The sequence below is a fragment of the Choloepus didactylus genome, chromosome 9 (genome assembly GCF_015220235.1).
Source record: "Choloepus didactylus isolate mChoDid1 chromosome 9, mChoDid1.pri, whole genome shotgun sequence".
In the NCBI taxonomy this organism is placed as follows: domain Eukaryota; kingdom Metazoa; phylum Chordata; class Mammalia; order Pilosa; family Megalonychidae; genus Choloepus; species Choloepus didactylus.
The window spans coordinates 7,604,128-7,631,516 of record NC_051315.1 but is presented as its reverse complement, the minus strand read 5'-3'; the positions used below and the strand labels follow the sequence as shown (position 1 = coordinate 7,631,516).

Here is a 27,389-nt window from a genome sequence, read left to right as displayed (position 1 = left end):
TTAAAGCTCTTATAGGAATGATTGTAGCTTGTAATAAACATGCTTCTCCTGTCCCCCACGGGGACATGTAAAACCCTGGCGGCCAGCAGGGCAAGCTTTCTTCCCCCCCTTGGAGCTGTCTGCACTCAGAGAGGTCCCACAGCTGTCAAGTTTGGCCCCCTGCATTCAGCCACGATTCAAACACAGTCCCGTCCCTGTTGTGTGACCATCCCTGACCGGGCCTGGCCCAGAGCCACCACTCATGTTCCATCTGGGCGTTTTCCAGCCCACGCGAGGGGGGTGGAATTTTCTCCCGCGACCTCTGTATCTGGGAGTTGCAGTTGGAAACACAAATGTACTTAGAAAAAATGTGATTTCTGCGCCGGAAAAAGTTTGGAGCAGAGGCGAGTTCAGGAGTGGGCGGGGGAGTGTGTCAAAAAAAAAAAAAAAAAAAAAGGGTGGAAACCCCCAGCAGCCAAGTCCGCCGAAAAATTAAATAATAAATAACCTCTGCCTGCCTATCTGCGGACCGGCCCCTCCCCTGGGCCTGCCGCGGCGGAGAGGGACGCACGTGCCGCTTCTTTCCTCCGGTGTGGAAGGCCGGGCGCGCGGTGGGCGCGCGGTGGGCACGCGGGACCCTCGCTGCGGTCTCCGCTGGGGCCCCGGGACCGGTTGGCCATGACCAGCCCCGACATCACGGCGCCGCCCCGCGACCGTGAGTACCGGGTCCGCGCCGTCGGGAGGGGTCGGCGGTTCCTCGGGGTTCCCCGGAGGCGCGATGGGCCGGGGCGCAGGGCCGGGGCGCGCGGACCTCGGGGGTCCGGCGGCCGCCCTGGTCTGCTGGAGGAGGGGCCCGCAGGTTTCGGGGCGCCCCCGGTGGCCCTGTGTCCGAGGATCGGGGTTTTGGGGGGCGGGCTTGAGAGTGGGGGGGGTCCCCGTCCCGCGCCCCGGATCCTGGCCCCAGGGAGAGGGCTGCCCGAGTGAGTGCGTGAGTGCGGCTTCTCGCTGGTTCCTTTTGAGCTGAGGGCGCTAAGTATCTGTGGCAAGAACTTTTTTGCCTAAGAGAATGAAAACGCAGCCCCTGGGAGGAAGCGACAGAGTGAAAGTCACAAGATGTTTTCTCTGCTGCCCCGGCGGGAATGCCTTTATTTATAGGACTCTAAATAACCTCTAAGTCAGCTCCGCCAATTCTGCTGGAGGGACAGACACCAGAAGCCAGGGGATCTGAGGACCTTGATCTTTAGGAACTTGGGATCCCTTTCTGTTTAAAGCCCGCGCATGTCTTCATGCCGGCCAGGAGGTCATGTATGAAGAGCTTCTTTGCCAGGGTTTTCCCAAACACCCTGGGCCTCTCCTCCCACCCCCACCCCCTCGGTGGTTGGGCTTTTGCCCAAACTAAAATTTTACTTTATTTTTTGAAATGAATGTCCATCCTTCTTCTCCCCACCTCTGCTCTTCCTGGCTAGGTTCAATCAGTCTGTCAGACAGGAGATAAGCTCAGCCTCTAATGTGAGCAGGTTAAATTATTAATATGATAATGATATGGATATTGGAGACAGTGGTTCTTTTGTAAGTTTTTAAACTCCAAGTGGCCGTGAGGCGTCAGGGCCGAGGCCGAGGCTGGGCACGGACAAGGGTGGCTCAGGTTTGTAGGGCTGTAGTGGTGTATATACGTGCCTGTGGGGGTTGGGTGGGGGGGTGGGGTGCAGGGTGTGCTTGGGTGGGTCTGGGTGGACATTGGTGGTGGGTGGGAGCAGGGGACTGCCTGCCTTGGGATCCTCTGTGCCCCTTGTTCACCAAGCACCTGAAACCTGTCTTAGCCCGTTTTGTCATCTGCAAAATGACAATTACAATGGTGTCCTCTTTGACTTGTGACACTTAAGTGTTTCGAACCACTTGGCAGAGACTAAGCACTTGGTAAACACTCGGGTTTTATATTCATTTTCCTGAGACTGTGGCTCCCCGAGCTGATGCGTGTGTTTACACTTGTGTGTGTGTGTCTTAGACTTGAATGTGTGTGAATGTGTATGTGAGAGTGTGAGTGTTTATGTGAGTGTGCGTGTGCATATGTGTGCACGAGTGTATATGGGTGCGTGTGAGTATGAGTAGGTGAGTTTGGGTAATGACAGTGTGTGGTGAGCTCAAGTGTGTATGTAAGGAACACAAGCGTGTGTGATGAGCACTTGTGTGTGAGTGTGAATGTGTGAACATGACTGAGATGTGAATGTGTGGAGGATGGGCTGGTTAGTGGGTCATGAGCCACTGCCCTTACTCCTGCCCCTGCCCTGGGGAAAGGCAGGCCTGGAGCGGTTCTCCACGCAGCCTTTGCCAGCTCCAGCCCCACGCCCCAGCCACCACCAGTGGTGCTTCAGGATTCAGATTTCCAGCCAGTGCTGGCCAGGATGCAGCCTTTCCTTGCACACCATTCCAGATTACCCTTCAGGCTTGATCTAATGGCAGCAGCTCTGCCGGAGGGGATCTGTGGGGCCCTATTTCTCACTGCTCACTCAAGCAGGATGTGTCTATATCCTGTCTCCGTTTGCATCTCTGCTTGTCGTCACACCCACAGAGTTCGGAGTCGAGAGGGCCTTCTCCCGCCGGGCCAGTCCTGCCCAGCCCACAGTTATTGCAGTCCCATCGCCTTGCCCTTGGATGGAAGGGGGTCATGGCCCTGTGAGGAGGTGGCAAGGTTTGGCAGCTCTGTAGGGAACGCGCTGTCTCTGGCAGGAGCGAAAAGGATTGCATTAAGCTGTAGATGAAATGCCATCTCCACCATTGCTCAATCCCTCCGGGTATCGGTGGCTTTGGGAGTCATGGGGCATTGGCAGAGTCAGCAGCTGGAGCTTCCCAAGGGGGCCCTGGTCAGGCAGTCATTTCTGGGGCCCTGCGAAGCATCCGGGCAAAGAGAGGGCTCTGGGGTAAGACGCAGTCTGTGTTTGCAATGAGGACGCATAACTCCATCCAAATCACGTGGGCAGAAGCTGCTCGCCCACCGCAGGGGGTGGGACAGTCAAGTCCGTTTGCCTCTTTGGGGAGCAGATACATATTAAATGACCTTTTGTTACCCTTCCAGTGGCTATGTGAATACAATGGGCCCAACAAGAACATGCCCAAAAAAATGAAAAAAAAGTTTTTTTTTCAAACAATGAATGAAGAGTTAAGACTAGAAAAGAGTAAAACTCTTTCCTTTGTTGATTTAGGAATATCTTTCCAGAAGTATCATATGAATATACAGTTACTTTTTATTTTATATAATGAAATTTATATAATCTACTTCATTTTGCTTTTTTTATATATAAGAATATATCTTAAAGATAATATATACCTATCAGCACATATAGACATGCATTCTCGGGGTTGCAGAGTGTGAATTGTGTGAAAGTGTGAATGAACTGGTTATGTTATTTAACCAGTTCCTCTGATAATGGGCATTTAGGTTGTGTGTAGTCTTTTGATTATTATTATTCTAACCAAATCCAATGCTTCAATCACCATTCTTGCAAGTGGGATTTTACACGTATGTGTTGGAACACCTTGAGGATAAATTCCCCTATGAGTTGAACATCTGGCACAAAGTGTCTGTGCATCCAAAGTGTCAGCAGATACAGAGAAAATGTCCCCTTAAAAGTTTGCACTCATTTCTCCCCCTCCAGGAGCTTGTGAAAGCCCCATTTCTCTCCATCCTCACTCATACCAGATCAGAGTTTTTATCCCAGCCTGGCAGACAGGTGAGGGATGCTGTCACTTCTAGCTGTGCCTCTGTACCCGCAGGGGAGGCAGAACGAGCTGAGCGTATTGTCACCTCCATGAGACGCTGCATTTCTTGTTCTTGGATGTGCCCATCTCCTCTCAGGTCCCAGCCCCTCACTGAGGGCACATGCCCCAGCAGTTAGATGGGCTGTCCTTGTCACCGGGTGTGTTAGAGGCTGGCTGGGGGCTAGAGGCTTTGGAGTTGGACGTGGGCGTGACCCAACATTTCTCGGCTTTGGGCAAGTTGCAGAGTACCCCGGAGCCTCAGTCTCCTCACCTGTAGGTGGGAATGGCCCAGCTGCTTCTTGTCCTCCTGGCGAACAGGAGCACAGGGAGGTGGCAGCTCGGCCATAGGTATTTTGGTGGCAGTAGTTGTTGAAAAGAGCTCATCAAAGCAAGCCTGGCTGCGGACGCTGCTGGTTTCGGGGCCTCCCTTGCCAACGGCTGTGCTGTGACTTTTGATAATAACCCCACAACGACACAAGTGCCTGTTATCTGCCAAGCCCTGGGGTGAAGGCCTTACAGGGGTCGCCCCTCAGAGCCTGGGATGAGGAGTATTTTACCTATTTTATGGCCGCACAGTTGGAGGCTCAGGGGGATAACAGCTGCTGGGGCTCCCGGGTTCTGTGGGCAAAGCTGGGCTGTGGACACTCAGCCAGCAGAGCCTGCCAAGGAAGACCCGAGCAGGGCATCAGCCGTGGGCCTGTGGGTACCTGTGCCAGGTGGGCACCCTGCCTGCCCACCTGCTCTCCGTGGGCGTAGGGTGCTGGGATTTCACACTACAGCTCTGCACACACGGGACTGCATGCTGCAGAGAGGCTCGGAAACCTCAATGCACAGCTAGGCCCCCACCGGCAGGTCTGCCATGGCCGCCATCAGCCCCTCTTGATTGGTTTCCTGCCAATCCTGCCTCTAACAGCCCCTCAGGCTGCCCCCCTGTAAGGTACTGCTTCATGTACCCCTCATGTCTAGACCCAGCCCTACCTGTCAGCCTCTCCAACCCCAGCCCTCCCAACTGCAGGCTGCAGGCCCCCCAGGATTTTGGGGTCCCCCACCCTTGCTCCATCTATGGCACATACCTGCTGGTCTGTCAAGACCCCATTTGGGCATCCCCACCTCCTCAGGCCCTCCCTGAACCAACCTCCCATGGGGCTCCGTGGCACCACTTGTCCCCCCACTCCCATTTGGGGCCTGGTACAGACAGGTGCTCAGGGCGCCATTTTCAAACAAATGGGTGACCAGCCCAGACCACCCAAAGGTCTGTGCTCCCAGCATTTAGTCCCTTTCAAATGCCAAAAGGACTTTTTAAAGTTAGATACTCAATAGCTCCAGGTCTAGAACTTGGCCTGGGACTCAGAAGTCAGTAAATAATACGTTGGAACAGACAGAAAGTCAAACCAAATCCAGCTACCAGAATGCGGCTGACACGGCCTAGTTCCTCCCACCGCAGCACTGAGTCCTACTCTCTCTCTTCTCCTCTGCAACTCTCCCTCCTCACTTCCCCTCCACTTCCCACTACCCCCTCCTCTCTCGCTGTTTTTCTCTCTCCCTCCCTCCCTCTCTCTGGGTGATCCAGGGGGAGAGGCAAGTGCCAGCCCGGCCTGAGGTCTTGGGCCTGCAGTGGAGTCTCCCCTCTCACCGCCTCCCGTTAGCAACCCTTTACCGCCCCTTAGTGTACTCTCTCTTCTTTCTGCTTCTCCAGCCAACCCCTTCCACAGTTACAGCCATGATCCCTTCTCTTATTACCAGTGTACTGTGGGCCCAGCAGGCACACCCCAGCCCCTTTCCAGTCTCCCAGGGAAGGAAAGCCCTGGAGGAACCTGCCTCAGGCCTCCTTGAGCCCTAGCACACCCCAAGATGAGCCCTTACCCCCTTTTGCTGGGATGGTGTGATGCAGACACACAACCTGCAGGAGGGCACAGCCAGAGCCCCCCAGTCCCCTTCCTTCCACGTGGATGTGCCCTGTTAGTGGGGGCTCCAGGACGGGGCTGGCCGCTGCCCAGGGCCCCTCTGCCATTCCCCCTCCCTGGGCTCAGAAACAGGGAACCTTCCTGCTTCATCAGCAGCCGCTGGGCAGATGTCTTCTCAGCGGTCTGAAAGGGAAGGAAGTTACAGTTTGCCTGAGCAGATCCAGACCGAACAATCATGCCAGCTTGCCTTGGGCGCTAAGCCTCAGTCTGCGATGCCCACCCGCAGTGAAATGCCACCTTCTCTGGAGAGCCTGGCTGAACCCCCTCGCAGAAACCTTCCTAACATCCTTTAGCAGTGAGAGAGGCTTCAAGGTCAGACTCCCCTTCTGCATCTTTCTTAAGCCATTTAGCCTCAATAGGCTTTGCAGCGATTTGCTAACAAGAACAAGGGGAGAGCGCCTGGTTTGGGGTGGGGAGGATTTGGGCTTGAATCTGGAGCCACTTGGAATTAGCTGTGGCCTTGCTCTTCAGGGGTGACTCACACAGGGCCTCGTGCTCACTTGCTTCTCGTGCTCTGCTGTCACCATCTTAAAACATTCAATAATTTCTGGATAAGTGGCCCTGCGTTTTCATTTTTCCCTGGGACCCACAAATTCTGTAGCTGGTTCTGGTTTGGTAAATGGGGATGATGATAATTTCCACCCCAGGGTTTTTTTCTGAGGATTAAATAGAAAAGTTCCTTGCATAGCACTAGGTACTTGTTAATAATTGTGTTTAATAGCTGCCACTTATTGGATGTGTCCTTAGCAAATGCTAGCTCACTCCCCACCTCTGTCCCTTTTCCCTAGCCTGTCTCTGTTTGCTCATTTCCCACCAAACGTGGTCCCCAAGGACAGCACAGTCTACTCTGGTCCCCAAGGCTCAGGGCCAGGCCCTCTGACCCGCAGGGAGCCTCCTTATCCACAGCGCTAGTGAGCTGCTCACTTCCAAGCTGTGACTTCTGCCCTATCACTCTGGCTCTCTCATGGCTTCATCTAAGGGTCAGTAAGGTATGGTGGAGGGCTCCACTGGGGGCAGATGCAGCCCCAGCACCCAGCACATGCGTGGGCCCTGGGATGCTGAGCCAACGCTTGCCCCTCTGAAGCTCACTGTGCTGATGTGCTACCTGGGGTGTCATCCCTGCTCTCCTCACTGCATCCAAACACCAGCCCCTTAACTGCGGGGGTCTCAGCGGTCTTGTTTTCCACGGTACCCACTTAGTAGCACTGGAGAGAGTGGGCTCTTTGGAAACACTCTGGATGGTGGGTGGATGGAGGGAGGGAGGGATGGATGGACAAATATTCAGATGGATGGGTAGATGGATGGATGGAAGGATGGATGGATGGATGGATAGGTGGGTGGGTAGATGGATGGAAGGATGGATGGATGGATGGATGGATGGATGGATGGATGGATGATGGATCAGTGTGAAGATCTAGCCAGTGTAGGCAAAGTTCCACATAAACAGAGAGGGCCATTGGCTGTTGGTTCCCGGGTTCACCCACTCCGTCTCCCAATCATGGGTAAAGCTCTGCCTTTTGGCAGCTTGTGGGGGCCTCCAAGCCCACCTCCCTCTGCCCACTGAGCCCTCCAATGATCCTCATACTCCCAAATTTGTGTGCAACTTTGGATCCTCCTCCTCACCCAGCCCTGACACACCCACCTTCCATCACTGACTCCATAATCACTGCTCAACTGTTCCAAGGTTTTCTTTTTCTAGTGACTTTTTATTTTCCTGCATGCTCCCTTTGTCCAGATCCAGAGCTGGGACAATCCCAGATGCGCATCAAAGCTCTGGCTTCCAGCTCTCCTGAGTGGGTGGCTATCTTAGCAACTTAGGGTGGCAATAACAAAGCCCTGCAAATGGGGTAGCTTGAAATAACAGAAATTTATTCTCCCTCAGCTCTGGAGGCAAGGAGTACAAGACCAAGGTGTTGGCAGGATGGGGCTTCCTCTGAAGTCTAGGGGAGAGCCCGTCCCATGCAACTCTCTTGGCTTCTGGCAGCAGCTTGCTGGCAGTCCATGGCGTTCTCCCCTCTGCCTGTCTGTCTGTCTGTCTCTTCTCCTTTTCTTCTGAGGAGTCCGGTCATCTCAGAATAGCATCCACCCTAACCCAGTCTGGTCTCTTCTTAACTAATAACATCTTCAAAGGCCCTATTTCTAAACAATGTCACAATTATGGGAGTTCAGCCTTGGACATGTCTTTTTGGAGACGCAGTTAACCCGTAAGTGTCCTTCACAGCCCTTTGTACCCTTTTCAGTCTGCAAATGCCCCCCTGGAGTCCCACAATGGAGGCCCGGCCTTGCTCCCTTTGGCCATGGCCTGGGATTGATTTGTCTTTTCCATCCCCCTCCTTCAGCATCAACAACAGTTCTCAACTCCATAAAACTAATTTCAGCTATTTCTGGAATTCCTGACCCTCCTATTTAAAAAAAAAAAAAAATTAAAATTTCTTTTTCTTTTCCATCAATTCTAGAAATTCTCCTGACCCATCTCCTCTGGTGATAATCTTATTCCCAACTCCAAGCAGAGATGGTGGCTGCACTTGGCTGAGTTATCTCATTTCACTTGCCAGCAGCCCTGCAGGAGATATTTTTATCTCCAGCTTGCATGTGACTGTCCTGAAACTGGAGAGTGGAGCGAGGGAGGCCCAGCCGCTCGGGGAGCACACAGCAGCCCCCTCAGCTCCCCGTCTTGCAGGCAGTGCCGGTATTCCCATGCGGGGTTCAGCCAGGGCCAGTTCCTCCCTTACACATGGTAGAGACAGTGCCTGGGCCCCCAGTGCTTCTAGGGACCCAGGGAATTGTTTCCGTTTCTTTTAAAATCAGAAGGGAAAAGAAAACAAGCCGGTAAGGTCACAGATTACACTCGTCTTTATACCAACACAGTCATAAAATAGAATTTTTAATTTTTTTATGGAGGAAGGGGCCCACAAAGACAAGTCACACAGCAGCCCTTGTCCTACCCGGGTGGCCAGCAGGTGGCTGTGGGGTCCAAGACAGCCACTTCCCCGCCCCGCCTCTGCCCTCCGCCTCTGCCCTCTGACTCCAGGCTCTGACCCTCTGCTTGTCTGTCCCATGTCAAAGTTTTTCACTGCTGGGCTGGCTGGGCAGTGCCAACAGCTACTCTCTGTGCCTGCCCTTTGCCCGGGCACTGCAGAGATTCACTGGTCAGAACTAGGTGTTTCAGAGCTAGCCAGGACTCCAGAATAGGGCACTGTCTCCCTCCCTCTCTCTCTCTCTCTCTCTCTCCTTTTCTTTCTCTTGCTCCCTCTCTCTGACCCTCTCTTTCTGTCTCAGCTTTCTAAGCCATGGAATAGGGCTGCTCCTCACTTAAAAGTTTACAAAGCAGTCTTTCTTTGCCCTGTTTCATTGGTATAGAAGCGATCCATGTGCATTGCAGAAATTCTACTTACAAGTGTGAGGCAGCGCATAGGACTTTCTCTGGGGCAGAGGGTGACGTTGGATGAGATGCTTCTGGGACAGCGGGTGATGCCCAGAAGCCAGTTCTGAGGGAGCTGTGGCATGAGATAAGGATGGAGGCACAAGAGTCCACCCAACGAGGGGCTAAGGGGGCTTGAGAGCTGCTGGGGGTGCAGTGATTGTTCTGGATAAACGTGGATGGAAGCCAAACCCTGGTCCTGGTCTTTGCACTGGGCCAAAGGGTGGGAGGGGAGGAGCTCCTGGTGAGCCTTTCTCTGTCCCACTCCCACCTCGGCTGCTTGGGGACAGGCTGCCCCATGGAACCCCAAAGACATTACAGGATGTAGATGTTGTTGATTCCAGTGTAAAGAAATGGGTGCTGGCATTTGGAGAGGTTACGTCCCTCAGGTCTCTCTGTGCATCTTCCAGTTACCTCCCTTCAGCCAGGTGGTAAGCTGGGAGGGGGCTGCACGTGATCCCAGGGAGCCCCGAGGTCACAGCTCTGAGGTCACTCACTCTGAGGCCCTTCTTGGGCCCCACCTCCCCTGCCCTGGGGACAAGAGTGCTCCCTCTGCCCTCCTCCGCCAGCTCCCAGCAGGCGGGCCCAGCGGCTGCAAAGACTGTGTTCCTGGTGGCATCCAGCCCATGTGCAGGCCCCACGACCTGGGGAAGCAGGGACCACTGCCTCTCGGGTCACAGCAAGGACGCTGAGCAGAGACTAATACCCCTGGAATGCCTCCCCCATAGGCCACTTTGTCTCCCATTAAAGCATGACAAGCCTAGGACCAAGGTCATCCCATGACTATGTTCTGTGGTGCACTATTTTTATTCTCTGTAGCACCTTCAAATCCATTTCCTATTTTCGTTGGAGAGTCACTACCCTCCCTCTTGGATGGATAAGCAAAGTGAAGCTCAGAGAGGTTAGAGGACTGGTAAGAACTCCCCGAGCCAGGCTGTAGTAGATAGAGCAGGACTGCAGCGCAGGTCTCTAACTCCTTGTCTGTGAGCATGCTGCAGGAACTCATCTATCACGGCCTCCTGTGGGGAGGGAGGGAGGGAGCTGATGCTGGGACAGGAGGGTCACCAAAAGGAAGATGTTGGAATGCTGGCCCTTCATTCTCCGGAAGCTTCCCTCATCCCTCTCCTCCCCATGCACAGACACATGCATGTGTGTGCACTCATGTGCACACAAACACATGCACATGTGAATGCACACATGCACATACCCATTTGCACACTCAAACACATGCACATAAGCATACTGACACATGCACACAGGAGCACATGAACCCATGCACATGTGCACATGCACACACAAACACATGCATGTACCCATTTGCACAAACGCATGCCCACATGCACACAAGCACATGGACACTTGCGCAAAAGCACACAAACACATGCACATGTGTACACGCACACAACAAACATGCACACACATGCACACGTATGCACACACATATGCATGCACACACCACCTCCTCACATTCCTCTGCAACAAGTGGGTTCACCCCAGGCCTAAGGCTGACGGGAGCTTTCTCAAGATTGGTTTGGTCTGAGCAGGACAGACAGACATGTGGTCCATGGTTCCTAATGACTTCCCAGAGATAACAGGAAGCAAAGATCAGAACTAGTTCCCACAGCGTCTTTTGGCCTTTGGCATCAAGTTTCCTATACTGATGAAATTTTTTTCTCCTCCAGTCCACTTTGGGCACTGTTCCCATTTCTTTGCCTCATATGGAATTTTTGCATTACGCCCAAACTGCCACCAACATTCTCTGCTTCTCTCCACCGTCTTCTGTCTGAGGTCATTAACCCCGTGTGGTTGACCAGGACATGGAGGTTTGGAGAACTCAGCAAGTTAGTTTGGTTATTTTTGTTTTGAATTCAATGTTGCCTCTCCCAGTCCCACCTGCCCCCCCCCCACCTCTACCAATACCTGCCCCCATGAACAATTCTCAAGTCTATTACGAAAGACAATGGAAGCTCTTTCCCTCTGGCAGGTTCTATGAGGAACACAATAATGCACCAGTAGCTGAATTCCTTCCAGATTTGACCCCCACACCCACCCTCTTCATTAGCAGCCCTGCCCAAGTCTACTGAGACTCCTTGGGTAGCAGACAGCCAGAGCCACGAGCCTTTGGCCTTCCATCCAGTTTGAGTAAATCCAGCCTGGGACCCCACCATTCACCCTCCAACGTGATGCACTTTGCTTTTAATTCAGCAAGTGCCTACCTCGTGCAAGGTGCCTTAGGACACTCAAGGAGATGCATTTAGCCTAATTACGGATGCCACATAAGCCCATCTGAGAACAAAGCAAGGTGAAGCCGCTTTCAGACCCCCTGGCCGCAGCACCAGGCTCGCTGCAACCGGCTCAGGCTCATGTGACCACTCAAGTCCCCTTTGGAACAAGGGGCCGCATGTCCCTGAACATCCCACACCCCCACCTTGAAATGCACAAAATATGGCATCATGGCCACACAACTCCATGGCAATTATTTTTTAAATGTGGATTATGTGTTCGCAGCAGGGGCATTTTTACAAAATTAATTCATAGGTAAAGTCTAGAAATATAAAAGAGATCAAAGCTCATCTGCTCTAGTGGAGTCCAGTAAAATTGTCCGTTTGTGCCCAATGCCCCCTGGTGATGGCTCACTCCCAGGACATGGCTGGACATCCAGGGCTCCATGTAAACAAATTTACAAACTCCTGCCTGGTGCCTTCTGGAGCAGTTAACAGAGACGTCACTATTTGCTGTCAATGATGATACTTTGGGGCTTTCATCTGAGAGGGTTCCCCAGTGGAAGCCATAAAATGCCCTCACAGCAGTTGTATGTCATCCCATAGCTAGAATGCAATGTAGATACAGCTGTTTATCACTTTACCCATAAATTCCATGAGAAAAGATTTTATTGAACTCAGGGAATCCTAAGCTCAGTCTCCATGAAGAAAATCTGAATACTTAGAAAAGAAACTGGATGGAAAAATTCTATTAAGAAATCAATTCATCAACAAAATGTTTACAGAATTCCATATGTGTACAGTTACTGTGTTTTCATGTGTCATCTGTCCTAGGGATTGGGGAGGAGACAAAGAAAGTCTCAAATGTGATCCCTGCTCTCAGATATTATCAGGCTCCTTGGGGCAGCAATGCACATACCATGACAGATAGGAGAGAAACATCCAATCCTCAGAATTAGAATTTCTTATCACATGAATTCAGGCTTCAGATCGAAGTGCCAAAGTAGTCACTAAAAAAGCTAAATAAATATTTAGGTATTTAAAGAAAAACTTCAAGTCATATAGTCATCCCATTTACCAATGTAAATTGGTCCTTCTCTTAATTTCCTGGCTGCTAAAACAAATACCAAGCAATGGGTTGGAATAAACACCAGGAAAGTTATTTGGCTCACAGTTTTGAGGCTAGGAGAAGTCCCAAATTGAAGCATTAGCAAAGCGGTGCTTTCTCCCAGAAGACTGTGGCATTCTAGAGCTGACTGCCGGCGATCCATGGGTTCCTTGGCTTGTCTGTCACGTGGAAATGCACTTGGCGGTGTCCTCTCTTTCTCATCTGGATTCCAGCTTCTTACTTTCTTGTGGCTTTCTCTCTATAAAAGGGAAGATTACTGTTGGGGCCCACCTTAACTAAAAATAACATCTTCAAAACGTCTACTTACAATGGGTTCACAGCTGTAGGAATGCATTAAAATTAAGAACATTATTTTTCTAGAGTTCATAATGTAACCTAACAAAGCACTTTTCTTACTGATATTAAGTTATAACGAATTCCTATTCAGCTAAATACAGTTCTCTTTGCCTGAATTAAAATCTTGTGCTTGAAGAGACAAGTCATCACTGATCAATGATCTAACCTTTGGGAATGACTTAAGTAAAGACAAGTTGCAAGTATGTAAAATAGAAAAAAAATAGTCCAAATGTATGGGGGTTGTTTGGTCAGTCATAAGCGTTGAGCAACTGTTAGCATGTATCTTTCAGCTTTAGCCACTATCTTGCTATGGATAGTACCCCCATATTTAGGATGCAGAAACAGATACAGCAAGGAAAATCACATGCCCGATGGAACATTCTAGTAAGTGGCAGGACCCACCCAGGTGGGCTCACTCCTGGTGCATCTTTTTTTTTAAATTACTACTGTAGTAACATAGGTATAATATGTCACATTTTAAGCATTTTTAAGTGTACAATTGAGTGGCTTTAATTAGATTCATATTGTTATGCTATCATCACCACCATGCATTACTGAAACATTTTCATCACCCAAAATAGAAACTCTGAACAACAACTCCCCCTTCCCCCTCCCTGTAGCCCCTGGTAAACCCTGGTAAATTCTAATCTACTTTCTATCTCTATGAATTTGCTTATTCTAGATATTTCATATAAGTAGAATACTACAACACTTGTCCTTTTCTATCTGGTTTCTTTCACCTAGCATAATGTTTTCCAAGGTTCTTCCGTGTTGTACCATGTGTCAGAATGGCATTCCTTTTTATGACTGAATTCCGTGGTCTTTAAATACCCATTGTTTATCCATTCATCTGCTGATGGGCTCTTGGGTTGTTCCCACCTTTTGGCAACAGTGAGTAATGCTGCTATGAACATGAGTGCCCAAGTATTGGTTTGAGTCCCTGATTGTAATTCTTTTGGGTATAAGATTGCTGACTCGTACGGCAATTCTATGTTCAAGTCTTGGAAGAACCGCCATACTGCTTTCCACAGCAGCTGCACCATCTTCCAATCCTACTAATGGCTAAGAGTTCCAAATTCTCCACATCTTTGCCAACATTTATTTTCTGTTGTTGTTGTTATCTTATTATTATTAACCATCCTAGTGGGTGTGAAGTGGTATCTCATTGTGGTTTTTATTTGCATTTACCTAATGACCAATGATGTTGAATATCTTTTCATGTGCTTACTAATTTGTGCATTTCCTTTGGAGAAATGTGTATTCAACCCTTTGCCCATTTATTAACTGGGCTGTTTGTGTTTTTCTTATTGAGCTGTAGGAGTTCCTTATATATTCTAGATAGTAAACTCTTATCTGATACATGATTTGCAGCTATTTCCTTCCATTCTGTAGGTTGTCTTTTGACTTTCTTGATAATGTCTTTGGATGCACAAATTTTTTTTAATTTTGTTGAAGTCCAGTTTATCTATGTTTCTATCATTGCACATGCTTTTGGTGTCATATCTAAGAATCCATTGCCTAATACAAGTTCCTAAAGATTTCCCCCTACATTTTCTTCTAAGAGTTTCATGGTTTTAGTTCTCATATTAAGATTGTTGATCCATTTTGAGTTAATTTTTGTGTATGGTGTAAGGTGAGGGCCCAGTTTCATTCCTTCGCATGTTATTTTCCATTTGTCCAACACCATTTGTTGAAGAGGCTATTAATGAGGATTAAGTGCCCCAGTTCATCTTTTAACCACTACAAAACACCCCTTCTCCCATGTGTAGGAAGTGGGGAGTACAATGGGAGAAACTCAGTTGTTTTCTTTAACAGGAGGAGTGAAACAAGTTGGTTCAAATGGGCTCTTTAACAGGCTTTGGTAATTACCCCTAGGTCACTTCCTATTTAAGAATCACAGTATTTCTGGAAAGCCCTTTTAGAACATAGCTATTTTTGAATAATTTGTTGCAGCACAGTGATGTTTGTAACTCTTTGAGAAAACAGACAATTCTTGAGGAAGTCAAAACACGTCTTTAAGGACACTGCAGGCAAAGGCAGATGAAATCCATCATTTTCCTTCAAAGTCCTGTTGTCCTGTTCACCACCGTTTCCCACTTATGGGAAATTCTGAGACTTTTGTTCCCTTCAGGCTTTTGGTCTCCGCCAATGCTCCTCACTGTTCTTTTCTCCCTCTGTTTCCAGGGTGGTGCTTTGGATAAAAGCCATTTCTGAGGCTGCACCATCCTGGAGGCTCAATTATCTATCTGAGTCACTGGGTCTCATCCTACCCTCCCTGTCCAGGGGCTGCGGGAACAGTGGTTTGAGTTCTGGGCACTTAAAAGCTGGTCTTTCACTGTTTGTTTCCTGCCCTAGGAGGAGCTGCAATGCTTCTCCTTTAAGCTCCCTATGTGTAGGTGCAGGGTGGGTGGCCTTCTCTGCTGGCCCAGGGCATGATGCATTTGAGACAACCCCTTCAGGAACCCTCACGCTGCAGCAGGAAGCTGCCCACATCTCCTCCCAGCCTTCCCTGTCCATGCACTTATTTTAGCCAGGCTCTGGTCACTTTGTTAGACCTTTTGTCCTGGTTCTGGGACCCCATCTCCCCCAAGTCTCAGGACCCCTGCGAAATCCTCTCCAGCTGGGCTTCACCAACCGAGTGCAGTCGTCCAGAGAAGATTAGCAGAGGCAAGTCAAAGAAGCCCAGGCCACGGTCCAGGCGGCAGAGCTGGTCCCTGACCCTGGGGGGTGTTGAAATGGAAGCAGGACCCCTGTGAAGCTTCACGCCACCCATGTCCCTCTCCATCTATTTGTCTTGGCTGCATGACCAATCAGTGAGGATGATGATGTTGGGAGCCACCTTGAAGAAGGATGTCACCCTGTTTGGCCTCAGCTTTCCCAGTAGATACCTGGGGATGTTCAAGGATGGAATGAATCTGTGTGGTGATCAGGACTCTGGTCTGTAGGGCATGGCCAAGGCAGGAAAGAGTGTGCATGCATTCTACCCAGGATGAAAAGCACAGGCTTTGAGCATGGTGGACCTGGGCTCAAGGTGCCGTGGGGCCACTCAGAGGCTCTCTCCCCAACTTAAATGAGAAGATGGAGGCAATGGTTCCAGCCCAGGCCTGGCACATGGCAAGCACTCAGCAAATAATTAACCTGAGAGTGGAGAAAGAGACTCAAAGACACATAGATTTAAACAAGGGACTGACAGATATGGCCCAAGAGCCAAATCCAGCCTGATACCTGCTTTTGTAAATAAAGTTTTATTGACACACAGCCACGCCCATTCATTTATGTGCTGTACGTGGCTGTTTCCATGCTATGAGGGCTGAGCTGAGTAGTTGCAGCAAGGCTGTATGGCCCACAAAGCCTAAAACATTGACTCTCTAACCCTTTATAGAAAAAGTACACCAACTCCTGACAAACTAACGGGGGTATCTGTAGCAGTGCAACTTCTAGGCCTGCGTTTCACCCTGTCACTCACTGCACCTTTCTCTGTGGACCCCACAGCCTCATGGATGCAAGAGAAGCCATGGGAGAAAATGTCAGCCAAGGCCAGAAACCAGGCAGCTGCCAGCGAGGCCCCCCAGGCCAGGCTCAGCAAACCCGGACAATAGGAGGGGGCTGCCGGGAGGGTCCTCTTTCCTTGTAATCTTCACCTTTCTCTTGCTCTCTCATCTCCCCCTGAGATGCCCCCACCCTCTCTGTAAATACAGGCCCTCTGGCTCTGCTACTTCCCTGCAGAAATTCCTCTCCTGGATCGGGCGGGAGGTAGAGAACCAGGCCAGGCCAGCAATGGGTCCCATGGGCTCTCGCTGGAGAGCTGTGGTGAAGACGTCAGCCAGCTGGCTGCCCACAGTTCTGCATTCCTGCATTCCTGCATGCAACCTTCCCATCCTTCTTGCTGGGAAGCAGCATCAGCCCTGGAAAGGGGAGTCAAGTACCATGTAAATGCTCTTCATCCGACAGGCAGGATGTGTTACCAAGCCCCTCGTGAGGCCAGCATCCCCACTTTTCAAATTTGGAGATGGAGACAGAGGTTGCTGTGTGTCCACATACAGTTATAAAATGGGGGGTCCGAGCCCATTCTAACCTGTGGCTCCAGAATGTTCATGGGGCACCCTCTGGGGATACACAGTGAACAAACAGGCAGTCGTCCCAAAGCGGGGGCTCATGTTCAGATATACACAGGGTACATGAGTAGAATATTCAGTGTCTTATTGAGCCTAGTGCTGAGAACAATCAAGACAAGATGGAACAGGGTTCGCCAACGGGTAAAGGGATATTGTTTTAAATAATGCTACTAGGGAAGGGATGTTTGAGAAAGCCCTGAAGGAAGCAAGGTAGCTGAACGTGCAGATGACTGAGAGAAAGCTCAAGGAGCAGAGAGAGTGACAGATGCAAAGGCCCTGGGGTAGGAGCATGCCTGGCTGGGCCATGGGACATCCAGGAGGCCCGTGTGGCTGGGGAGGAGGCAGGCTGCTAGGAGATGAGGTCAGACAGGTGAAGTAGGGGAGAAATGATGGGACCATTTCCCACCCACTGCCTAGCATCGGGAACTCCAGCTGCATTCTGTCCTCAAGTTTTCATGATCTGGAGAAAGGTGCCCTTCAGCATTCTCAACTAACACTCCAGCAGGGGCTAGAGCAAGGCCCCGGGTGGGCCCTGATGTGTGAGCAGGAGCTGGGAAGGAGGAAGAAGATGGTGGGAAACTTTTAGAGACCCTGAAATGGGCGGGGGGGTGGCAGGAGGGGCTTTGCCAAGTGTCCAGTTTGTTCTGAGCTGTCCTGAAAGATGCTGACATGCACACGAGCACACACATACACACACCCATGGACGCAGAGGCTGGCTCCCAGAAGCCACTCTGAAATTGCCTTGGCGCATCTTCTGGGTGAAGCTGTTCTGCAGCCCCGAGGCCTGGGCTCTGCAGGGAAGGGTGAGTGTGGGGTGCCTGGACCCCCACAGCCTGCAGCCCACAGGCAGGCAGGGCCCTTGGGGAGCAGTGTGGGAGCCCCTCACGGAGCCTGCAGCTCTGGGTCGACTTAAGCCCTGGGGAGGTGGGGCGGGCGGCACAGTGGAGAGTACAAAGCAGCTGCCTTCTCACCACAGCTTTGCCCTGAACTTGGCAGAGAAGAGAACTGGTGAGAAGGGTACAAATAGGGGTGGTATCTGGCTCCCATGCCTGGGCTCTGAGCTGCCCCCCACCCCTGGGGAAGGAAGTCTCCAGCACCGAGCTCGGCCTCCTTCACCCTTCCAGGACAAAATGAAAGCACAGCAGAGAAACTCAGCTTGCCCTCCTCCTTGGAAACCAGAGAGGTGAAGACAGCCACTGAGGGTCACACAGCTCAAACCCAGGGTCCACCACCTGAGTCTCCGGGGCCTCCAGGTCATGGGAGCCAAAGGGGGAAGAGCCAGTCAAGGTCAGGCTCATAAAACCGGGAGAAGGGTTACGGGGCTCTTTTTGTCTGATCTCCTGTGAACCATCCTCTGTTAATCTGAGGAACTTTCCAGGGAGAGTTGATGACCTAAAGCCACATAAATGTGGGCACAGTTGGGCTGGTCCCTGGCTGTCTCCTCCCCTCACCTATTATCAGCCCATCACAGGAACTGAGGTGCTAATAAATGACTGACACCCCTAATGGTCTGTGGGGGGGCTGGCTCACGCGTTCCATCCACATTTCTTATCTCTGTCTGTCCTTCCTGCAGCCTGTACCATGGAGGGCAGTGGGGTGAGGACGGTGTCAGACCTGCCACGGGTCTGTCCCCATGCTTCCCCTGGGGGCAGAGGGGGATCGTCCGTCCACTGGCTCAGAAGAGCCAGCTGGGGTCTCCAGACATCCTCGTATCCTGAGCTCTCCTGAATAGCTGGGCTTGGGAAGGTGTAAAGTAACTGTCCCAAGACCACACCACTAGAAAGAGCAGAACCAGACCTGGAATCCAGGGGTGTCCGACCCCCTAACCTGACGCCCAGCTGGCAGACCCTGTCCTGACAGCGCCATGTGCTTTATGTGCTACGGCTTTAAGGGGACTGATGGCTGCAGACTGCAGACCTGCCTGCCGCCCTCCCCAAACACACCCATCATCCTGAGAGGGTCCCCTCCTTGATTCAAGATCAAGTCTCTGGAGCTTCACCTCCTGCATGGTGAGGGCTCCCCGCTCATCCCCAGTTAGGCAGGCTTGAGCCTTGTCCCGGGGAGGAGACTGCGGACCCCATCTCCGAGCTCCAAGTGGGAGGTGAGAGCCCGCCCCCATCTGCACCTGCAAGATGCAGAGTTTGTTCTCCCAGGCGGGCAGTCCGGCTGCTGGGTCCAACAGGGCCAGGACATTCTTTCTTCCCTAGGCCTCCTTCCCTCCCCTTCCTACCAGGCCTGCCTCTGATAAGGCTCCCAGCCGTGGAGAAAGCAGAGCTGAGCCTCTTATCTGGCAGCTGCAGGAGGATCTGGTGTCCCCGGCCTGAGCAGGCCTGGCACTGATAAAGCGGGCCTCGCCCCAGCACCCCCCAGCCAGCCGCTCGGGGCCCAGCCCCCTGGGGAAACAGAGGCAGGTGCACGTGTGCAGGACAGGAGAACGGGCACCTTCTTTACTTTCTTAGACACCCAAACTGGCCTCCAGTGGTTGCAGTAACAGCACCTGGTGGGAACTCATGGGCACAATGGTGTGATGGGGGATGAGGTCTGAGCCTCCCACAGACAGTCCTGTCGGGATTGGGTGGGTGGATTGAGCCTGTCATAACCCAAATAGGCAGAGGCTGCTGTACCCATTTTACAGATTAGACACTGAGCCTGGAGAGGAGGGGTCTGTGGTGTAAGGCAGTAGGTTCAGACGTGAACCCATGTTCGCCAGCCCCACGAGCACAGGCTGCCTCCCGCTCTGATTTCAAAGAAACCAAAGGGCCTCCCACCACCCCACTCCCCTACCCCCCACTCCACCACACACCCTGTTTGAAGATAGCAAATTCTACCTTCAGAAGTGAATTCCTTTACCTTTAAGCTTCAGTCGCTACTAAATTTCCTGTATTGAGGGCAGGACAAGATTGGGCTTCTGGCGTTAGCCGGCTGTGCCTTCTGCCAGTGATTTGGCCTCTCTGGCCCTAATTGTCCTGTCTGTAAAATGGGCTGATCATCTCTTCCCACCCCCCAGAGCTGCACTCCAAGCTCCCAGCCATGGCCAGAGCACACAGGGATCCGCAGATGAGGGACGCTGGGGTCCCCTCTCAGGGCTCTGCCCTGGGCTGGGAGGCAGGGCCAGGGGCTCATGGAGGGGGTGGCACATCTGGGCCTCAGTCTTCTTGTATGGGAAACAGGTGAAAACACCCGCTGGCATGGTGGTTTGGACATTTCCGCTAGTGAGAGGCTCTCAGGCAATGGGAGCTCTTGTGATAGGGTGTGTGGTTGTGTCATGAAAGTAGGTTTTGGATGCAAGAAGTATACTGAGTGTGCAGCGAGGCAGGTGGAGCACTGGCTCGGAGAAGACCCATGAGGCATGCGCCTGGCTCCCCACGCTGATCCAGATGGATGTGAACAGAGATCTGAGCTGGGCCTGCAGAGACAACAGCCTTCCAGGCAGGGCAGAGCAGAGCACCCAGCCCAGGAGTTGGAACCTTCACTGGAAGGTGCCGGAAGGAGGCCCATAGCACGGGCACCAAGGGGCGAGGCTGGAGCCCACAGGTAGAACACGTAGTAGACGTGCTAGTAGAAGGAGCCCTGTAGAGCCAAGCTGGCTCCATCAACATGGGTCCTCGCTGGAAGGGGAGGCAGCTTGCAGCCTTAAATCCCCAACGATGGAGAGTGAGTTTGGCCTGGGGTTCACCTGGAGTGTACAGGAATAGTGCCTTCCCAGACAGCAAGGCTGGTGGATGCCAAGGAGCTAGAACAGGGGGAGGTGGGGGGCAAGGCTGGGAGGGCGCCAGAATGGCTGCTCCCTCAAATCTCTTCCCTGGAATCCATCAGGTTGTCCTTTGGTAATCATTAGAGCCAAAGGGTGGCATGAATAAAAGTTCTTTGCAATGTGGAGAGATGAATGCAAGATGTGGCTTGACCACCCAGCACTGAGTAGCTGCTCAAGTAGGTCACTCTGCAATCGCTGCTGTCAAAGCACCTGCTCAGTCAGGCTGACTTTCCCTGCTGCGTTCCACAGGGTGTGCAAAAGGAGCTTGCACACACAAAGCATTGGAGGAACACCTGCTACATGCCAGCCACCTGGCAAGATGCCAGGGCAGAGGGGACTATGTCACAGCCTTCCCTGCACCTCCAGATTCACTGGACACGTTTGAGCAGCATGGTCACGGAAGCTAGCAGTCACTCTTGGTAGACAGGAGACTTGCCGTCTGTGGGTGGACCTTGGACCGGTGTGGGCTGATGTACAGATGTTTGCCAGGTAGACCAGGTGATCGGGACGTGGATCCTGGCAGAGGTTGCAGCATGAGCAAAAGCCAGGAGGTATGAGATGGACACATGCTGAGGTCCACGTGCCCTGCGAGGGGGCCACACGGGACCAGTGGGGTTGACACAGGTGGGGTGATAGTGCAGAGAGTCAGCCTTTCTTCAAAACTGCCCTTCAAGCCAGCTTCTGCCTTTAGCTCTCAAAGGCTCAGGCCAGGGAGATCCCGATGCTTCCCTTCAGGCTTTGGGAAAACAACCCAAGGTTTGGAAAGCCCCAGCAGGTCTGGCGAGTTCAGATGTAGCACTAGACAGTCTATGGTGCCAGCAGTCAAGATTTGGGATGGACTCATGCTAAGAGTAATTATTCATTGTGTATCTGAAATTTGGATGTAGCTGGCATCCTACATTTTGTCTGGCAACCCTAAGAGGAGGGGGCCTGGGCACTGGTGTTTTCCACATGTCCAGGTGATTCTAATGCGCAGCCAGGGCTCAGAACCACCAGCACGAGGTTCCTGCTAAGAGTGGGCTCAGCCACCGCTCTCCCAGGCCAGGTCTCCGTTGCAAAGCTTTCTGGGAGAACAGGGCATCTCCAGGCTTAATACAACATCCTCAAAGACGTGTTCCCAGATTCCCTTCTTAACTCATCCTTTCCATCCGTCTCATGGGTGCCTCCCATGTGGTTTAAAACCTATTTTTAAATGTAAATTTGAAAGAGAAATGTCTTAATTTTAATGCACTTTAAAGAGTGTCATTGTGGAAGTGATTCAATAACTGGATGGCTATAAATATAAAATCATAAATTAGTACTCATAATCCTCCTACCTCTCCTGCCACACTGACATCCTCTTCCTTAGCTTCTAATCACACTTCTGCTAGAATCACAAACTCTCACACCCCTGAGCCCCCCAGCATTGTCAGGGTTGCCTTCCCACAACCCCCACCTCACACCCATCCCTCCCACTCTGCATCCTCTACCATCACCACTCTTGGCCTCTCTATGTGTCATGCTGTTTCACAGTAACTTCTAAATGCTCTTCCAAACTGAAGACTACCCCTGTACTGCTTCAGAATTTCTAGAGAATCCCCCCTTTTTATGATCACTTACCCACAGTGGCTGTTCAATACCTACCAAAGAAACTCCAGCTTCCTTAACCTGGTCTTCAGGACACTTCATTGCCCACTACTCATCCAAGCAGGTGAATAAATAAATGTTCATTGATGATATTGATTGTGGTAGTGATGGTGGAAGAAGCAATAAGACAAGGAGAAGGAAAGGAGGAAAATGAACTAACAATGTGTACTGGATCTAACCATTCATATTTTTCATTCCTTCTTCTTAAAGCATAGCCCCAACACTTCCCAAAATGAAAATCAAAAATAATTGCTCAGAAAGTATAAAATATTAAAACTTCATTCATTTCAATATGAAAACACCCATACAAAAGAAATTAAAATTATTTGGAATCTCTGCTGTTTAGGACAATCTGACTGTTCTAAATGTCCCTAATCCTGATCACTCAAACATATCTAACCCAATAGTTGTCTAGTTTCTCTTCTGGTAACTCTATTTTCATTCCTTTGCTTGGTTTGCCTAAGAAAAGGCTTTTTGCCTTTAGCAAAGAAATTAGCACACCAGTCTGACAGAATAGTAAATTGTGTTTGTACTTACCCTTCTTCTCCCAAGACTGTGTGTTAGGTTTCAAGCCAACTTTTGAAGCGCTATGAAGTCACTTCTGATGAGAAGTGATGCACAGAGCCTTCGGTTTATATGGGCAGCACCAAAACAGCAGGAGCCAAATCACCCACTGTTGTTAGCCATTGGCCATTAAATGGCACCACTTACAAAATTCTCAAGTGAAACAAAAGCTAAGTTTCTTGGCTTTCCTTGATCAGTCTCCAAGGCATTTATCACTTTCTATGAAAGAAACGTATAATTTAAACAGCTGTTAATTGGTGTCACTAGATTTCAACTGACAGGAGGCAAAGTTTTCTATGTGTTTATGGCCTCTTTGCTTTTAAAAGATTAATGTTGGGGAAATATAAACTTCAGGACCTGGAAGGGGTGGGGTGGGGCAGACAGGGCAGGGGGCTTGCCAAGTGATGGGTTGAGATGTGTGATGGATTATCTTCGTTAGCTAAGAAAATAGTGGAAGGATGGGATGCGGGGAGGGTGGCAGGGCAGGAGCAGGGATGAGAACTGGTTTGTCCTCTCCCCAGTACAGTGGTTCTGTTTGCAGAGGAAACAAAACATGGGGACCTGAGCCAGGGGTCAGGAGTGCCGGATAGGTGGCTTCCTGGCTCTGCTGCAGACTGCAAGATTAGGGGCTGAAGTGGTGACTTTCTGAAGCCCCTTTCCGCTTGACACTCAGAGGACAGGATTTGGAGGACAATGGAGGGCTAAAAGTGGGAAGCACTCAGGAAGCCCAACTATTCCAGAAGGTAAACAAGCACTCCCTGCCCACCACTCAGCCAGAGGGACAGACCCCCTGCACCATCAGCACTTCTATCTCCCATTGTGCCCCATTCCCTCCTCAGGGCCCTTATGGCCTTCCCTGCAGGTCTAGACATCTGGTCTCCCAAGGCCAGATGTGTGATGGAGATATTCTTTAACATGCAATGATAACAGGAAGAGCTTTCATGCATCCGGCACCACCCAACTGGGAGCCAGCCAAGGTGCTTTGCAACTTGTGCTGTTGAGTGAACTTATCCCTCGTGCAGATGAGTGAGTTCAGGTTCAGAGAGGGGCCAGTGCAGGTAGCACTCAGGGGGACCAGGGCTCACCACCATATCTTTCTGGCACCAAAAGCTGCACTCGTGATTCTGTGCATCAGGCTGCCCCATTGGAGCATTTCAAAATGGTTTTGGGAAAGAGCAGTGTGTGATGTTCCTTTGCCCTTGGAATCACTGATGCCCCAGGAGATAGTCTCCCAATATAGAGATCAAAATGCACCTCTCTTTCCTACTACCCTTTTAAAACACTATTCCACGGCATATAAAAAAAAACTTTGCAGTGTATCACCAACAATAAGAGCTAAAGCATATGCAGGTAAGCTGGTGCCAGCATCTTCGTAACATACCTTTTCCTCACCACTGCCCTTCGAGGTGGCACACACGTGCACGCTCACATACATGCTCACACACTCACACATATGCACATATATAAAGCACACATTGCACACCACTCCTGACATGCACACTCACGTGCTCACACATTCACGCACATGCACACACACAGACCACACATTGCACACCACTCGTAGGATGCACACTCATGTACACACACACACACATACACACACCCGTACATTTGAGGTAGATGCACCCATCAGGCCCCTGTGGTGAGAAGGCAGTTGCAGAGCAGTCGTGGGTCTCTGGGTAGGTCTCTTGGGGACCCCTCTCTGGCTTGGGTGGAAGAGAAGCAACTCTAGGGAACAGAGGGGCGGCAATGGCGTGATTCCTGCTCTGGCTTTCCTCCATCAAAGAATCCTTTTCCATTATTGCACCTCCATAAACTGTGGGTCCTGCTCGTCTCTGGACCACTCTGGCCTCCCCTTAGCATGTCCTGTGGGGAGGCGTTACTGTCTGTCTTTAGAATGTGGGTGCTCATTGCCCTCGTCGGAGAGGCTTGATCTGAGGATTTTAACTGAAATGCCAGGGTGATAGCAGCCCCGGGCACCTCCTACTGCCTCCTGATGCCGGCTCTGCTGCTCCTGCCCATCAAGCCAGCGAAGGAAGGAGAAAAACATTGTCCGCCTCCCATTCGCTAACTGATGAGCCTTCTGGAAACCCAATAACAAAGCATGGCTAACTAAATCATCATTATTTACACATGCAGCCTGATCGAGGACATTTAGTCGTATAATTAGGTGCCTAATTATGCTGAAAATGCAATTATATGATACTTTAAGTGAATTAAGTCCTCCGGAGAAGTGGTAAAGATTAGCACGTGTTACCCAGTGGGAGAGTGGGGGCTGTGGAAGGCACATCCGTGATTGCAGGCTGCACAGAGGACGGGGGTCTGTGGTTGGATCACATGTGTGAGTACACACACACATGCATGTACCAAACACACTCACATGCATGTGCACCTGTATGTACCCACTTGTATATGCATACACACATTCACAGAAACCCATGCATATGCATGTATGTGCATATACATGCACACACATGCACACTCACAATGCTCGCACACATGCACACACACATACCACACATCACACACCACCCCTAATGCACACTCATGTACACACTCATACACATGCACACACTCCTACATGCACACTTTCACATGCACAGAGGGTGCTGGATTCACTTCTGTGTCCTTGGGACTCTAATCTTTCAGCAAATCCTGATGGCCCTGTGTTCTGGATATAGACCACCTCTCACCATTCCTTACCCCCTAGACCAGCCTTTGCCATGATCCTGGTCACAGTCTCTCCATCCTTACCCCCTTGAGTCAATTCTTGGTACAGTGGCCAGAGTGATGTCCTAGAAAATCAACAGGTCACAAGGTTGCCAGTGGAGACCCAGCATGGCTTCCCATGCTCCTTACTGCAGCCCGAGGCCCTTCACGGGGCAGCCTGCTGTCCTTTCAGCTTCTACCACATTCCCTCTTGCTCCTATCAATTGGATGAGGGGACTCCTCTCATTGCTGAGGGCAATTTCCTGTTTTGGTTGTAGATGCAATCAGCTGTAGATGCAATTAACTGACTATAGTTGTTAATCCATCTACAAACTACCCTCACAGTAGCAATCAGGCCAGGGTTTGCTTGACCAAACAACTGGACACCATAACCTGACCAGGTTGACACGTGAACATAACCGTCACACATTTCTTCTGACCGTCCTTTCTGAAAAGCACTCCCCCTTTCCTTGCTTTACTTTCTTTATAGCATTTATTACCACATGATCGTATGTTACGACTCCACATTTTAAAAACTAGCTATCACCTGCTTCCTCCTGCAGAATGGAAGCTTCTTGAAGGCAGGCATCCTGTTTGGTTTACTGTTATGTCCTCAGGTTCTAGAACAGGACCTGGAGCACACCAGGCATTCAAGGAACATTTTGTTCAGGGGAGGAATCTGGAACAAGCTTTGGAGTCATACAGATTTGGGTTCCAAACCCACCTCCACCAGTAATGACTGTGTGACCTGGGGCAAGTCACACAGCCTCTGTGACCCTTGGTTTCCTCATCTGCCAAACTCTAGATGGTATGACATCCCTACTTCATTGATTCTTGTGAAAAATATAAACAATGCATGCGAGTGTAAAGTAAGCTCACAAAAATGGTAGCAATGGCTTCATTATCCACATCAGGAAAGGAGAGCTTTGAGTGGGAAGAGATGTTAGAGCTTTGGACGATGCATTTGAGGTCACTCACTGGTGAAGGGGAGGCCTCAGAGGCGCCTTCTGCCTTCCCCGGGGATGTGAGTGGGAGAGCAAACAAAGGCGGCTCTCAGGCTGGCACCCAGACCTTGGTGGGGGGTGGCTGCTTTCATGGGGGCCTGGAGGAGGTGAAATTTCTCTTCAGATAGTGCTTCAAAGTCAGCCAGCTGGCCAGGGTCAGCCCAGGGTGAAGGCTTTCCAACACGGGCCTCTGTTCTCTGCTGAAATAGAGAGCTCAGGTCTTCAGCCCCCAGGCTTGACATTAAGTTGGGGAGCGGGTATATCACTAACCCATTTCCCAGGCACAATCTGCCCTTCTGGGCCTCACAGCCCAGAAGAGAAACCCAGCTGCTCCTTACAGAATTAAAGCCTCCTATCATGCACACTTGTCACACACCAACACCTGCAGGTGCTCACTGCCTGAGCCCGTGCTGGGATTCCAGTGTCATTAACCCTGAGACGGTCACAGTTCCACCAAGGTGGCTGGGGGCTGTGCCCAGGGAGGCCCATGCATCAGCCCAGGGGAGTGGGCACCGACAGGGCCAGGGAAGGCTGTGTGTGTGCATGTGTGTGTGCACACGTGTGTACAAGATGTGGCATGAGCCTATTTTATGTAGGAATTTCAATGACAGGCTCAAAGCTGTAAGTACCCCACATTCCAATGAGAAGCGCTGGACCCATGATAAGAGGTGTCCCCACCAGTCCAGGAACCTTTACCCCTCTGAGCCCTGTAAGAGGAGGTGATGGGTCATCACCCCCAGGGGCATCCCCAAAGGGGGGTCACAGGAGCAGCTTCTCTCCTCTCCTACATTGAGATGGAAACCAGATGAC

The 27,389-nt window shown here is 51.0% G+C and overlaps 1 protein-coding gene across 1 annotated transcript in view; it reads left to right on the top strand.

The window, feature by feature from the left end:
* Window positions 1-502: 502 nt before the first annotated feature.
* Window positions 503-27,389, top strand: part of GYPC (glycophorin C (Gerbich blood group)) — a 38,249-nt gene continuing 11,362 nt past the window's right edge. Inside the window, exon 1 of the mRNA XM_037849913.1 lies at window positions 503-694. Coding sequence (XP_037705841.1) covers window positions 658-694 — 37 coding nt within the window. The 5' untranslated portion in view covers window positions 503-657. The remainder of the gene's footprint in view (window positions 695-27,389) is intronic.